The sequence below is a fragment of the Topomyia yanbarensis genome, chromosome 3 (assembly GCF_030247195.1).
Source record: "Topomyia yanbarensis strain Yona2022 chromosome 3, ASM3024719v1, whole genome shotgun sequence".
NCBI lineage: Eukaryota > Metazoa > Arthropoda > Insecta > Diptera > Culicidae > Topomyia > Topomyia yanbarensis.
The window spans coordinates 92,805,087-92,820,751 of record NC_080672.1 but is presented as its reverse complement, the minus strand read 5'-3'; the positions used below and the strand labels follow the sequence as shown (position 1 = coordinate 92,820,751).

Genomic DNA, 15,665 nt, shown 5'->3' with positions numbered 1-15,665 from the left:
TATTGGAATCTTAGAATCTTAGCAGAAGCGGCACAGACTCGCTTCGTCGGAGCTGCTTTCTGAGTTATGGCTATTTTAGAGGTTCAGCAGAGCCCATTCCAAACCCCACCATATCCTAGCAGGACTCCTCGGGGAGTAGAACCGGGGGGGGGGGGTCGTTTAGTTCTAAGACTCCTGTTCTTCTTGTCCCTGCTGCCCCTGTTTTTTCTACTTGGTGGTAAAGCTTTTACGCCGACTCAGCACACGTTCAGAAGTTAAACCATACTACCGATTTCGTCCATCGTGTGCCAGAGTGAGAGACTCTGAAGATGGAGGACATAACTCTGAACCTTCTAAATTCCTCCAAGGAATCCGACATTTGCCTCATCTCCCGGATTCCATCTGAAATGACTACTTTAGGGCAGGCGTGCTAATGCACTTCACTTGATTCCAGGTCTAGCTGGTCGTGCTAGATTTCTCTGGTCTCATAACCGCCATATCAGTCCTACACGGCATGATATCCTACATGCCCTCCTCTCTACGTTGACCAGTTGGATGCCATGGTTGATCCAGCGATTCCAGTTGGAGGGTGGCTTCCGGTTCACTGGTGCCCCGAAGACCCTATACTGGTGGTTTGTCGTGCTCGGTGCTACTCGGCGTAGTCCCCGACGGTGGAGCTAGCCTACCTCGGCGGAGAGTTCCCCGACGAAAGAATGTCTCCCGTAACCGTTGAAGGACGCGTTATTCTTCCTTAGATGCAGTCCGGCAGAATGCCAAGGTCAGTCCAGCAATTCCAGGTGGAGTATTGCATCCGGTTCACTGGTGCCCCGATGATTCAAGCCGGCGATTCGCTACGGACTACTCGGAATAGTCCCCGACGGTGGAACTTTCCTACTCCGACGAAGAGTTCCCCGGCAGCGGAAGATCTTCCGAAACCGATGCTATCCGGGCAAAAGCCGAGGTCAATCCTGCGATTCTGGGTGGAGGGTGACATCCAGTTCACAGGCGCCCCGACGACCGGTGCTACTTCCCGATTCACTCGAACTAGTCCCCGGCGGTGGACCTAGTCTACTCCGTCGGAGAAATTTCCCGACGTTGAAATTTCTCTCGAAACCGTTATCTCGATGCTGGTCGGTTAGGTGCAGCGATTCCTGGGGGGAGGATGACTTCCGGTTCTCAGGTGAACCGACGACCTACCGTCGACGATGCGTATGCTCAGTCTAGTCCCCGGCGTTGGATCTAGCCTACTCCGGTCGCGCCCGGCGGTCTATCTCTCTTCCTCAGACTGACTTGTCAAGTGCCATGGTCGGTCCGGCGATTCCAGTTGGAGTGTAACTTCCGCTTCATCGGTGCCTCGACGACCCGAGGCCTGTAGAAGAATTGCGTCATGTGGCAGTTCACCTCACCGTGCGCTCTGTTCGCCCACACCGACAGACATGGAATTAGTCGATGGGTCCATCTACCGCTTACAGCGTTATCCCACTGATGATGCCTCTTGATTAAGGTGTCAGCTTGGGTTCGTTTACGAACTCCTCTCGTCCCTCGATTCCTATAAATTCGCTATCTTCTTCGAGTAGAAGGCTTATGGGATTCGTACCAGCTATCACGTAGGCTGCCTCTGACGAGATAGTTCGGTATGTGCTAGGCACCCGTATGTCCATCAGCCTGAACGTGCTGTTCAACCGATATGTGTTCCTCTTCATCTACAGTGCCGTCACCCAAGCAGGTCCTGCGTATCTGAGCACCGATCGCTTTTTACTGCTGCTGATCGCCGAATTGTTGGGCATGATCCGAGATAGTTCCGAGATCACTTTTACGGCTCTCCCGCATGCGTGGTCGACGTGGCTATTGAAGTTTAGCCGTTCGTCTAACATCACTCCCAGTTGTCTAACTTCCCGCTTTGAGTTGATGATACACTCTCCGACCGAAATTCTTGCCTGCTGCACTGCTTTTGGGATGCTTATCAAAACCATCCCGGTTTTGTGGTGAGCTAACGTCAGCTTCTTCTCGCGCATCCAGTCTTCCACAACATCTATCGCCTGCGTTGCTAGTACTTCTACTTCCTCTAGTGATTCGCCGATCACTAGGAGTGCCACGTCGTTCGCAAAACCGACAATCTTCACGCCCCTGGGGAGGCTCAGCTTCAGCACTCCGTCGTACATAACATTCCAAAGAGTTGGGCTGAGCATGGAACCCTGTGGAACGCCACTTCTTTTTCCGGCATAAGTTTCGTAGATCAGTGGCCGGTACTGGAAACAGATCCTCAGAATCCTACAGAGGTAGTCGGGAACTCTCAGTCTGTGCAGCGAATGCGGCCCACTTAGCGCTGTTGAAGGCGTTTTTTACATCCAGTGTAACCACTCCGCAGTAGCGGTTACCTCTTCTCTTTTATTTCTGCGCAGCTTCCATAGTTTCCACGACCGTTCGTATGGCATCCACGGTGGATCTACCTTTCCGGAAACCGAACTACATATTGGATAGTTCATTCTCTCCCTCTGTGTATGTTGTGAGCCTGTTAAGGATTACTCTTTCACGCACCTTGCTGACTGTATCAAACAGGCCTGTATGCTGAAGGATCTCCAGGGGGCTTGCCTGGCTTCGGCAATAGCACTAGCTTTTGTCGCTTCCAGATGTCGGGGAAGTCACGATCGTCGGTCCTAAAAATATCCGGGCTCGATAGGATTACTGTTTTCAGAGCCACGCTGGGGATACCGTCTGGTCCAGGGGCCTTCTTGGTTCTCAAGGCTTTTGCCACCACCATCAGCTCCTCGTTGGTTACCCGAGCTTCTTCTTTGTAGTCATACTGCGTTTCGTATGGCGTGGGCGGCCATGCAGTCGGTTCATGCTGTGGGAATAGCGCTTCTACGATGACTTTCATCCTCTCCGCCCCTGTGCGTATGTGTGTATGTGACCAACAATCGCACGTCGGTTACTCGGAGATTAAGTTTTAGTCTCAAATGAAAGGTTGCCATTGAATTTGATTCCGATCCGACATCCAGTTTCGGAGTTACTAGAAGAGAAGTACGGTCATACAGTAAATTCCAATATAAACTGGTACCACCATGATATCTAGATGATGCAAAACTTATTAGAATGAGTGTAAAATTACTTAGATTTGCAGGATCGTAGCCGATTTGATCACATTGGCCGTCTAGGACGGTCAAGATGCCCCGGAGAACTTGTCAATGTTCAGATTTAATATCACACCTATACCTCAGAAAAGTCCTAACCGATTTCCTCAATTTTTCAAATTTGAAATGATTGATGCAAAGCTTCAATTGGTTGCTATTAAATTTCATCCCAATCTGACTTTCAGTTCCGGAGATACAGGTTGGTTAGTGCGGTCACATAGGTTCAGGGTGTCGACTCATTTCTGAAAATGAAATTCCCTGATTTTCCAGGTTTTCCAGACCTTTTTATAAATTTTCCAGAGTGCTCAAACAAATCAAATTAAATTAACATTTTTCAATGTCTATCGTTTGAGCTTACACCATTTTTTTTCATTGTTAGTTAGTTTTAAACTTTTTGTATCTTCCATTTCAATTAAACCACTTTTGGTCTTTTAACTGTCATGTAATTTAAATATTTCCAAATCTGAAAAATTGTTACCAAGCTCGAGGGATGACCGACAAGCAAATGAGTGATGGGACCGTGTATAAAAGGAGGAGCTAGTGCTCTGGAAAAATAAGCGGATTGACAGTTTGGGGATGAATTTCCTCATAGTGTTATGTATTTTAGTCTGTGTGGAAAGGGTGATGAGTCTGGGATCTTCCGTTAATCTTCCGGCAGTCGCGCTGGTGCACTGAGTGCACGCTGCTCTGAAAAGCTAGCGAATTGTCTTTAGGCAACTGCGGCTGCTCATTCAGTGTCATGCGCGACTTCCGGAGGGTTAAGTAGGTACCGTTTTAACATACTCTATTATATTCCAAACACCCTTGAAGGTGGTCGTAACCCATTCTTAGGTCAATTTGCAATGTAAAGTTTGTTCGCGACAAAATCTGGAAACCTAAAAACACATAGATCTCTTGATATATTCAACCAAAAATGAATTTTTTTACAAATATGGACGTATGTCTTTTTAATCCAAAAATACATAATTCGTTGACATGTTAATTGCGCTTTCAAAAATGGGTCGAAAGAAATGCCAATTAGAAATAATATGTGCGGTCCAAACGAAAATCAAAAGATATCTCATTGGAATAGTTCTAAAAAGCTTGGCTAATCGGCAAGCTCTGTTCACACCGTTTCCAAAACGTCTAATACTCGATTGCCATCAGCTACATATAAACGAAATGCAAAATACAATCTTAAGAAATGACGAAATGGATTCGATAGTGAGACAAACATTCTGCTCGTACACTAATAAAATAATAATAAAATAAAAACGTCAAATGTGTTTGTGTATAATTCGAAGCATCATTAAGGAACGAAGTCATTGAAGATATTGATTATTCCGAATTATGGTGATAGGCAGAATATGAGGGCTAAACACTTCTTCGAAAATTGTAGCTGAGCTTGAACTTGGACGTAGAAGACTTCAACCATGCTTCATGGTATGTAACGAAATGAAGTATTAAAGTAATTCTGAGCGATAGAGAAGTCTAAATTTCTCAAGAAATATTTGGTTAAGCAGGTCTTCTGCAACAGTGGGTGAACCAGTAAAAACTTCATACCAACAGGAAGGTATCCCAGAATATGTACTAAGAAGATTGTTTACAGAAGCGGTTTTAACCACTTCTGTGCAGTAATAATCCGCTTTTTATGTTCTGGTTACATTTGGATTCTTCTTTTTAACCTTCTGGAAGTCGCGCTAGTGCACTGAGTGCACGCTGCTCTGAAAATCTAGCGAAATCGTCTGAGCGCTCCAGCGGTTGCTCGTTCAGTGGGCCATTTGCGCGACTTCCGGAAGGTTAATAATGATTGTGTTGTTGATACAAAATCATCCAGCACTTTTTCACAACTTTAAAGTAGGGGTATAATTCACGAAAATGTCGAATAATCACAAGAAAACACAGACATGATTTTTCCCACCAATTCGTCATTTCAGACATTAAGTACCCTCTAAACTGCCGTTAAGATCGTATACGTCCCATGTTTTATGAGATTCCCTCTATACATAAGACAATTATGCGTTGAACGGCAGTGAAAAGGTCAGTTGAAAATTCCATCTTGGAATATAATAAATACAAACAAATAAATAAATAAAGCGATTTTTAATGCAATCTGGCAATAGCAGCACACAAAAAAGGACACTAGTGTATATTCTATCTTTGCTCAGGTTAGTGCTATAAGTTAAGCAAACGTAACAGTCGCCACGATCTATGGTGAGTCATAATACACCGCCGATTTTTTTTGCGATGATCTTTTGTCTGTTTGTTGTGAGATGAGTAAAGCTTCGCAGCAAAAGGGAGGCAAACTTCGGTTAAATACACTATTTGTTGATTTTAAATATTGTCGTATCCGCCCGTATGTTAGCGGAAGATGATATTGAAACTGAAGCTTGCGAAAGTCATTTTCATACAGTTCTATTATACACGGAAACCCATATTGAAAACGTTGAATTATTAAGCGGAGTTGAGTGCTTAACCGTTAGGTAACGACATAGTACGCGAGTACCTTTCCAGATTTCAATTAAAATTACAATGTGCTTTCCATAACTAGAACCTGAAACTTGGTGACATCATAGTACATCATTAGGCATAAATTTTAGTGAGATATGAATTGAAGATGTAGACCTGAGCGAACGTTTTGGTCGTTTCTACCGCATAGCAGACTGGCAGGGTAATGGTCATTATTATTATAAATTCAAATATTTGTAGGTGGTTTGGAATCAGGAAGTCATCTACTTTTTCAAACCTGCTATAAGGAATCGTATGAGATCTTGTTTCCGGACACCCGGTCCTGGAGGTGTGTCCCACCTTTGAAATACTATTTGTAAATTTCAAAGAATCCTAGCAATATGGATGTCAAAATTCTTGGGTTTGCCACAGAGATTGTTAACAATCGTCATGGGACTATCTGATAATTTGACCCCGGAGCGGTCGTCACAACTTTATTTAGTTTCTTAATAATTCTGTCTGTCAGTGAGCGGAGCAGACAAATGACTTCAGCTGCAGACAAAAAATAGGGGCAGCCAACGTACGCGAATAAGAAGTATGAAAGCTGTGCGTTACCTAATGCCGCTATGGACTAGCACTGAACACGAGTGGAATTGAGTAGCGCTTAGAATTAACTCGATGGCTAGTACATGAAAGAACTTGAATAAAACAAGTTTATGCCGTTGAGAATTAGTTGATTACAAACCCCAAAATTGGTAATATAAGCAAAAAATAAGCTGCCGCAAAACAGCTACGATGCGATATACTGTTATAAGGTCATAAATATTTATTTCAAGAATCGGCAATTTTTTGACGTAGGACTACGTCTTTGTTTTCGATATGGGGGTGCACTTTGCAAATTCTACAAAAATGGTATGTAACGAAAAGTGGTCCAATTTTGAACGCAAATAATTCAGCTATCTCCCGATAAATTTTCAAATTTTTTACAGTTATTCCTACACAAAATCGCTTGTACATTCGAGCTCCATTTGCAAACACGGCTAACATAGTGTCATGATACTAGTTGTCTCTTTCGCTCTACCCATCATCATCAGCGTCGACTCATTTTGGGTTCGCTTGGGTTCAATGTTTGTGGCGAATGTAGGTATATCAAATTTGTTGGCAGGGTTACTATATTTACAGATTTTTCTGTAATGTCAGAGATTTTTTTTTCACAATTTTTGATCACAGATTCCTTTTCACAGATGGTATATTGTTGCCATTTTGATGAAAATTGGATAGATTTTTGGAAATATTGTGATTTTTCGGAAATTTATCACAGATTTTTTCCTGTTTCAGTCATCACAGATGGTAAAATGATATTTTTGACCGAAACACAGATTTCAATGTGGCATCTCTGTTTGTTAACGGATGCATGTGTAACCTGCATGATAGCAATCTTTGCTTTCATTGCACAAAGACGAAAACTTTCTTAGCAACAAATTTACACGGATCAATGGAAAGCACAGATATATGATTAAGACCGCTACATTTGTATACGTACTTTAGGAAAGTTAAAATGATGACAAAATAAAACTAGAAAGCTTGTTCTACACATGAAATGTGATTATATTGTCTAAAATTTGATTTTTCTTCACCGGTCCGGTTTTTTTTTACCACACACAATCGAAAAGTTTTTACAATTTTTAAAAGCTGATCTTGTGCAATAGTTTCAGGTATTAGTTCGGTCACGGTTTTCTGTCTTCTTTCTACAGATCTTCTCAATTAAGTTTAATCGGATTCGATCACCTACTACAAATGAAATGATCTGATAACCAAGAAGGTTTGGTTCAATATGTAACATTCGATGTTGATTGGTTGTGCTTAAACTATTCGTAAGAAATATATTTGATTTATTATTACTCTAAATGTACTAAGAAAATAAATATTTTACATTAAGTAGTATAGTCCTACGTTTACAGTTCGTGCAACCCCATAGGGCTGCTCCTTGCAGTTTTTAAAGAATTTATTGCTTTATTATTTTGGAAATGCAACTAGATTATCAACAATATGTCCGATTTATTAGGCATAATTACTCTACCACTCTGTATCTCCAACATTATTGACCCATCTTTTTCGTCTACAATTTGTAAACATAAAAAATACCCACGGTTCGGCCAAGCTAATGCATTAAGCCGTGTCAAAGTAAACGGCCTGTGCAGACCAAGTGTACTTATATGTATTTACCTTGAGTCAGAAGAATCACAACAAGGCCGTCGATAAATCAATTGGCATCCATATAAAATATTATATATAAGTAATTCCACGTCAGATTTACAACCAAATTTTTTTTTTGCAATCTTTAGCTGAAAATTGTTCACACTGTGTTTTGTTTTTGTTGAATAAGTTTTTTTTTCAATTTATGAGTTTGTAAAATTTTTAATTTTATTGAATTGAACATTTTTCAATCACTGATAACTCAGAAACTATTCAATTTGTTTGTATGTATGTTGGTAGCCACCATCCTAGCTCGAGTCTTGCTCTGCATGCGGCTCCACTTAACAGTACGCTCAAATTTCGTTACAGTTCTGCATTCAGCATACCACTGTAGGAAAGACCAAAAGGGGGGTTGCGGACCCGTAGGCAATCACACCCACTCAGTATCCGCTGGAATCAATGAATCTTCTACTCAGAAACTATTCAATTTGTAGAAAAAATATTAAAGAATTTATTAAGTTTCCTTTTCGCATGAGCTCACCGAAATTGTTTTTGCAATGCATATTTGTTTTTTTGCTATGTAACTTATGTATTCTGAAAATACTAGAAGCAAATTTTTTTAAGTTGAACCAAAAACATTTTATTATTTTTTGAAATCATTTATAAAAATAAAAATTTCGGAATGGATCTTCAAGTACTTCACGAGATAATACAATTATAACAAGTCTGTCACTGGTCGTTTAGTGTAAAATTGGCTTGTTTTCAGTTTATAACTGTAATATCTCGCATTGTATTTTGATATCCACTCCATATTTTTTCACAAAAGAAATATTAAACATGATTCTTAATATTTAAAATTGGCCCAACTTTTAAAAAAATCAATTTGTTTATAATAATTGCAGATTTCATAAGCTATATAACAAAAAATATTTTTTCTGTTTTTTTTCGGTAAGCTCATGCAAAAACTACTTTTTGTAAATAATATTTTTTTCTATGCAGTTATCAGTGATTGAAAAATGTTCGATTTTATAAACTTCAAAAGTTACAAATCTAATAACTTGAAAAAGTATCATATTCAGTCAAAACAAAAAATACGTGTTAATTATTTTTAGCTAAAGAATGCAAGAAAAAAATTTGGAAGGAATTTAAATTTTGGTTGTAAATCTGACGGGGGATGACCCATATAACCATTGTTGTGAGAAGTTGTAATTATGAGATGGATCGAATATTATTATTCTCACTAGTATAAAATGTGTTGAGGGGAGTAAATGCGTTCAACCGAATATTTGAGCCAATATTTTCCAGTCGCATTTAAAAAAAATATTAACACCAAGTCGAAATTTCTCCCTGATTTGAATACAAATTCCCTGAAAATTCCAGGTTTCTCCAAGTCAAATAGAATTCCCTGAAATTCCCTGATTTTTCAGGTTTTTTCCAGGAATCGCCACCCTGGGTTTTAAGAAATCCTGAAATTCATAAAATGCCATTAGTATAGAAGTAATCCTCGCACCTTAACGATTAGTTGAATAAATATTATTTTTTTCCTGCATTCAGGAACGTTTTCCCTAAAAAAATTGATGTTCTTGGAATTCTAAAAAATTTATTAAAAAATTCTTATCTATTAAAAAAAAAATTATGTATTTAAAAATAATCGTTAAGGTGCGAAAAAGTTTTATTACTATCAATTGAAAAAAAAATGAAGAAAATCGGTTGAGTGGTTGTTCGGCAATCGTGAAAAAGCCATTTTTGGAGAAACGACATTTTGAGATAATCGAGTTTGAAATTTCCTCTGCTCTCGGTAGACGATTTTCGAAACGTTGTAACTTTCGATCTATTTCTCGGATCTCTTTGAAATTTTGGGAAAGTATTCCCAAGAAGTTGTACTTTCAGACAACGTAACTCTAGCTAAATAATTTGTTGGCGAATAACAAAGCAAGCTTCGAAGAGGAAGATCAATGATGGACCTTGCGATAAATGCTGGATACAGCTTGTGGATTCATCATTTGTTTGTGGATTTCAAGACAGCGCACAATTCAGTAAAACGAAACGAACGGGGCCAGAGAATACTAGAACATGGATTCGTGTAACACTGGATGTGTCAAAATCACGAGTCAGAATAGCCGATTATATATCGGACAGATTGATTCAAGAAGCACTTTCTGATTGGCTGTTTAAAATAGAATATTTTCGAAGAATTTTAACTTCTCCTGAAGCCGATTTCAACTGAACTTCAGAATATCGTGCACATGCGTTTCCCGGAGGGTTAACCTGAATCTAAAATCCTTCAACTAATAAACTGCATTCGTTTGATTTCGAAAGTGAATATTAATAAATTCGCAATTTTTTTCCATTCCAGAGTACAGCTTAACAGATTCCAAATCGTTTCGGTTTATTTTCTACACGACTGCAAACTCCGGTTCCTTCATATGCTGCAAAAATCAACTTTCCAACAGAAAACCCTTTCAAATCCGAAAACAAGATGTAAATTTTCTGCAGTTTTTCCCATCTCCGAAGGAAGATTGCATTCGGCCACAAAACCTTACCGACAGACCGACCGACTTTCGATATCTGGCTGGCGGAGGGTTGGCGTCGGAAGGTTCCGGGAGGTGTAGCAAAAATCAATTTGTTGGAAGCTGCAAGAAATTGGAAACATCAATTTTTACACTCGACGAACCCAGAATCGAAACATCCCTTTTGCGCCCCCAGCTGCAATGCTCTCTGGCGAACTGGGTCCTCCAACCACCAACGGTCGGGGCGCGGATGGGTTGTCGATTGCGAAATGCAGAACGAAGCCAATAAACAGCTGCTGCTGCTGCTACTTTCGACTCTACTACCGACCGGATCCCACTACTCAGCAAGATTCATAGGTCTTTTCCAAGAAAGAGAATCCGATTCGTTGAGCAATCACCATATGGTTGGGAAGAGGGGGTGGTTATCAGCTAAGGAATGGAACGGAATTTACTTATAAAATAGTTGCCTCACAGAAGCGCAAATCGGTCGCCATCGGAGTGGAAGGAAGCCATTGGTTGGTAAAAGCTAAGGCGAGACTGTAAATCGGGCAAATTGTAAATAGGGAAATGAGAAGTAAAGTTCTCAATTGGCTGCAATGGCTGATTACGATTCCTCGCGTCCCCCCCCTACCGGCTGCATGCAGCCGATTCCTTTTGCTTCGAATCTGTGGATTGACGCCGGATGCAGATCGAACAGTATTTTGCAATTCGTAAACAGAAATTAAGCTTTACACGTATGGATGCATTCTGAAGTATTTATTTCCTTTCGAAGCTTCTTGATTTTGACATTCGTTTGCATAAACAGATGGGGGTTTTGTTAATGCAAGTGCTGATTGTGGGGCCTCTGTGTGCCAGTCGATTTACTTTATCGTAATAAATGAGTAAGAGCATTTAAGTTTGTACATAATTTTTCACCATATTCGAAAGTTCCGTTCAAAATAATGTCTATCAAAACTATGTCAACGTACTATCGAACAAATGACCCCACAACATACCTAAACATCACCACTCACCCTGTTTCTTCCATCGTTGCAGGAAGCGCCCTCGCCGAACTGTGGGACTGCCCGTTCATCGAAGCCTCCGCCAAGGATCGGATCAACGTGAACGAAGTGTTCGCCACCGTCGTCCGGGAAATGAACATGACCTCCGAGAAGCGCCAGAAGAAAAGCTACTGCTGTTGTACATTATTATAGAAGTGGCATTAAAAGCGTAATTTTAACCCCCCTTAATCGTAATTTAATATTATGGCAATTGAAATTAATATAATTACAAAACAAACCAGAAACAAAAAGGGAGAAACACTATCCAATTGTGAAGAAAATTTGAAGCAAAAAAAAAAAACAAAAATCAGCAACCAACGCACCCCGACCAGCCGCGACCGAGCAGACGGACGGGGTGACGCTATTCGTAGGTGTTTTTTCGGTTTAATTTGTCGCGAATGTCTGGACGCAACTGAAGTCAACCGGTTTTCAAACCGAGTTCCGGAGCAATTGAAACCAAGCAGGAGCAGGAACACGGCGTCGAAGGTAAACCTAAAAAAAAGAAAACTTATATACATATTAAATGTAATGATAATAATTAATGCTAAATTTAACTTTACACCGAATGAGTAACAATTTTTCGAGATAGGAGTTAATTGTGCGCGAAGAGAAACGGTTTTGCGTAGGAGCGAAAGTGCGGACAAATTTAAAGGGTGTGTTATAAGCAAGCATAGGCTGAGCGATTTAAGCGACAACTAAAAAACAAACGATGGTAAAAGGCAGTGTAAACAGAAGAAATGTTGGGGAGGAAAGGCCATAGCCGAAAACCCACCCTCGTCAGTGTATGTAAAACGAAACGATTAATGGTAAGGAAACAAAACTGTTTAGGGTATATTTTTTAGCAAAGATGAAGAAAGGAAAGCCTGTTTTTCCATTAGTCAGAATCAATTTCTTTCGGGTAAAGATTGAGATATAGACTTGGTCGATTTATTTTTGTTTTGTTTCGTAAACTGATCAGTTGGTTCAAAGCTTTTTTTTTCATTTTCCTAAAAATGATGCGAGAAAATGATGATCAAAAGCAAAACTACGAATGTTATATTAGTTTAGGTAATCTAGCTCTTTTAACTCCGTTTCCGGTATCATCCTAAAGGTTTTATACGCAATAAAAAACGTCTTATCTTTTATCTATTTGCCAATTCCTCTATGTTTACCATAAATCTGTTCTCGTGTAAGAAAAATCTTTATTTTGTAATATAAATATTTTATTCTATCTCTGAAAGCTAAACGACGAGATTTGCGGGGAAGAGAATGAGGGCACATTGGAAATCGAGAAACGAAAAAAAAGAAAGTTAATTCAAGTGATGAAAATGTATATGCAGGAAACCAACCGTTTGAGGGAAAATATAAAACGATCAAGAAGAAATCATTTAGCATATGAATGAAATAAAAAAAAATGAAAACTGGCATATACAACATGCATGTAGGTGTAATAAGAAAACAAGAAAAAATCAACCTATTTTTATCATTACATTTTTGTATACACAACTGCAGCAGGCACACAGAAATCACACCGAAAAGGATTAAATGAAAAAAAAGTCACCGAAGCCGCAAGAAGGGAAGAAAAATTCCAATAGTGAAATATCAGAAGATACAATGTGTAATTAATAAAGAAAAAGTGAAACACGGAAAATAAATAAAAACCCTAGATGTTGTTATTGAGTGATGGAACAAAAATGAAAAGCGGAAATCTAAAACAACGGAAGTTTGGATAGGGCAAAGTTGATTTCATTTTTTTTTATTTGGTAGATTAATCTCTTGAATATCAGGAATCAGAATATATTGGCTCAAATGGCACGTTCCCCGTACATAGTTGGGGATTTGTGCCTTGCCGTGTGTTTTCATCATTTCCTGAGCGAAAGGAAAGGACAAGGAGGTGTGGGGAAGTAGAATTGGAAGGGTGGGAAAAATAACAACACAAAACAAAAATAAACAACAGGTAAGTTAAACTCACAAGTAGTTCAACTTGTTTGCGAATAAGCCTAAAGCTCTTTACCACATTGGATAAGAAACTTTAGTATGTCTCTGAGTTTCAGTCGACCAAACATAGTTTCGTCTATATAAGGACGGCTGAAGACTCGAAATCGCAATTGCGCTACCGCTGGACAGTTGCATATCAGATGATATGAGGTTCCGTAGTCGGATTCACAAAGATCACATGAAAAAGACTCAGCGCGCTGAATAGTTGCCATGTGATAATTGAGTTTGCAGTGGCCGGTTAAAGCCCTGGTCAGCATGCCGCAGTGGAGCTTCGAAAAATGTAGATTTTTTGAAATCACTGGGCACGGTTTTTCTAGAAACGCCTTTGTTTGGGGACACGTTTGTAGATTTCTTCAAAAATTGCGGTGCTCGGACGAAGCCCAGGACCGTATTTTTTCCCTTATCCAACTTGTCGAAATTGACAGCGCGGGCTCAGGTCCAACGAAGTCAATCGCCGAACCTGCCCTGGCCAATTCGTCAGCCCATTCGTCAGCCCATTCATTTCCAGTTATACCGGAATGTCCGGGCACCCAGACAAGGTTGATAATGCTTAGTTCTTTGATTTGGATTCGGCACGCGATCACTAGCTTGGACCGGGATTTGTCTGAGATAAGGGCCTTGATTGCAGCCTGACTATCGGAGCAGAAGTTTATAACTCTGCCGGACAAACTCAGTTGAAGGGCCGATTGCACTCCGCACATAATCGCAAAGATTTCTGCTTGGAATACAGTACAGTATCTACCTAGTGAGTGAGATTGTTCCAATCTCATTTCACGACAGTAGACACCAGCACCAGCACGTCCCTCCATCAGAGAACCGTCAGTGTAACAAACCACTTGCGTTTGTTGTTGTCTTTCCATAAAGCCAGACAATCACTCCTCTCGAGAGGGAATGTTCACATGGAATGTCCTGTAAGGAAAACCACAAGTGAGTGTAGTATCGCTGGGAGCAAGAATATCTTCACCCCATGTAACCATTTGTGACCACAATCGTGTATGACTGGTAGCAAGATCAACATGATTACTGTTCCAAAGCCCAGTAACCTGCAGTCTGTATATACATGATAGTGCTTCTTGTTTTAAGTGTATGTGTAATGGTTTGATATTTAGAAGTGCCTCAAGAGCAGCAGTCGGAGTCGTGGTGAAAGCACCAGTCAACGCCATGAGCGCCATTCTTTGCAGATGGTTTAGCTTTGACTGGACTGTCACCACCACACAAGGCATCCGTATGACAGTATTGGACGTACAATTGTCGTGTAAATCCAATAGATGTATTTAGGTTTGAGACCCCAGGTCTTTCCAAAAGTTCGTCTGCACTGCCCGAAGGCCATGCACGCTTTCTTGACTCTGAACTCAATGTGAGCAGACCAATTCAGTTTGGAATCCAATATGACTCCAACGTATTTAACTTGATCCGCACACAGTAGCTCAGAATCAAAGAACTGCAAGGGACGAACCCCGGTTGTTATTCGCTTCTTCGTGAAAAGAACCATTGAAGTTTTGCTTGGGTTAACTGATAGTTTAACTTGTCGACACCACTGTTCGACAGCTCTTAATGCCTGTTGCATTAAGTCAAAGATTGTTCCGATGCAAAATCCAGTAATTAGTATTTGGTAATCGTCAGCAAACCCGTAGGTTGGAAATCCAAGCTCATTGAGTTTCTCCAACAAGCCGTCGGCTACCAAGTTCCATAACAAAGGTGACAGAACGCCGCCCTGAGGACAACCGCAAATACTCAACTTCCGTATCTCAGCCTGTCGCAGTGACGAGCAAAGTATGCGGTTACTAAGCATTGCGTTTATACAACCTGAGATACATGCAGGTATCCCATGACCGTGCGTCGCTTCCAGAATAGACTGGAAGGACACATTGTCAAAAGCACCCTCAATATCTAGGAATACACCCAAGCTAGATTGCTTGAGCGAGAAGGCTTTCTCAATGTTGTAAACAACATCGTGAAGCAGAGTGATCGTGGATTTCCCACACTGATATGCATGTTGCATTTTGTGCAGTGGATATTCAACTAAACTAACGTTCCTGATGTGATGATCGATTATCCGTTCCAAAGCTTTCAGAAGAAAAGAACTTAAGCTGATAGGCTTAAAACTCTTGGCTTCTTCATAGCTTGAGCGCCCCTTTTTGGGAATAAATCTAACAGTTATTTCTCGCCATGCTTTCGGGATATACCCGGTAGCAAGACTGGAAAGCAAAATCTTTTTCAAGACATATATATCAAATCCCTTTTGCAGTAGCACGGGAAGTATTCCATCTTTTCCGGGTGATTTGTATGGAGCAAAGCTGTCAACTGTCCACTTGACCGATTCAGTGGAAACCAATGTGCGTGCTAACGCCCACGAGTCCGAATCACCAGAATGAGATCTGTGAACATTGTTCAACTCCGGATCG

General features: G+C 40.5%; 1 protein-coding gene across 1 annotated transcript in view; it reads left to right on the top strand.

Moving 5' to 3' along the window:
• LOC131692211 (ras-related protein Rap-2a) overlaps positions 1-12,923 on the top strand; it is a 459,504-nt gene extending 446,581 nt beyond the window's left edge. The window contains exon 5 of the mRNA XM_058979124.1: positions 11,279-12,923. Within this exon, the coding sequence (XP_058835107.1) occupies positions 11,279-11,436 (158 nt within the window). The 3' untranslated portion in view covers positions 11,437-12,923. The remainder of the gene's footprint in view (positions 1-11,278) is intronic.
• Positions 12,924-15,665: the final 2,742 nt, after the last annotated feature.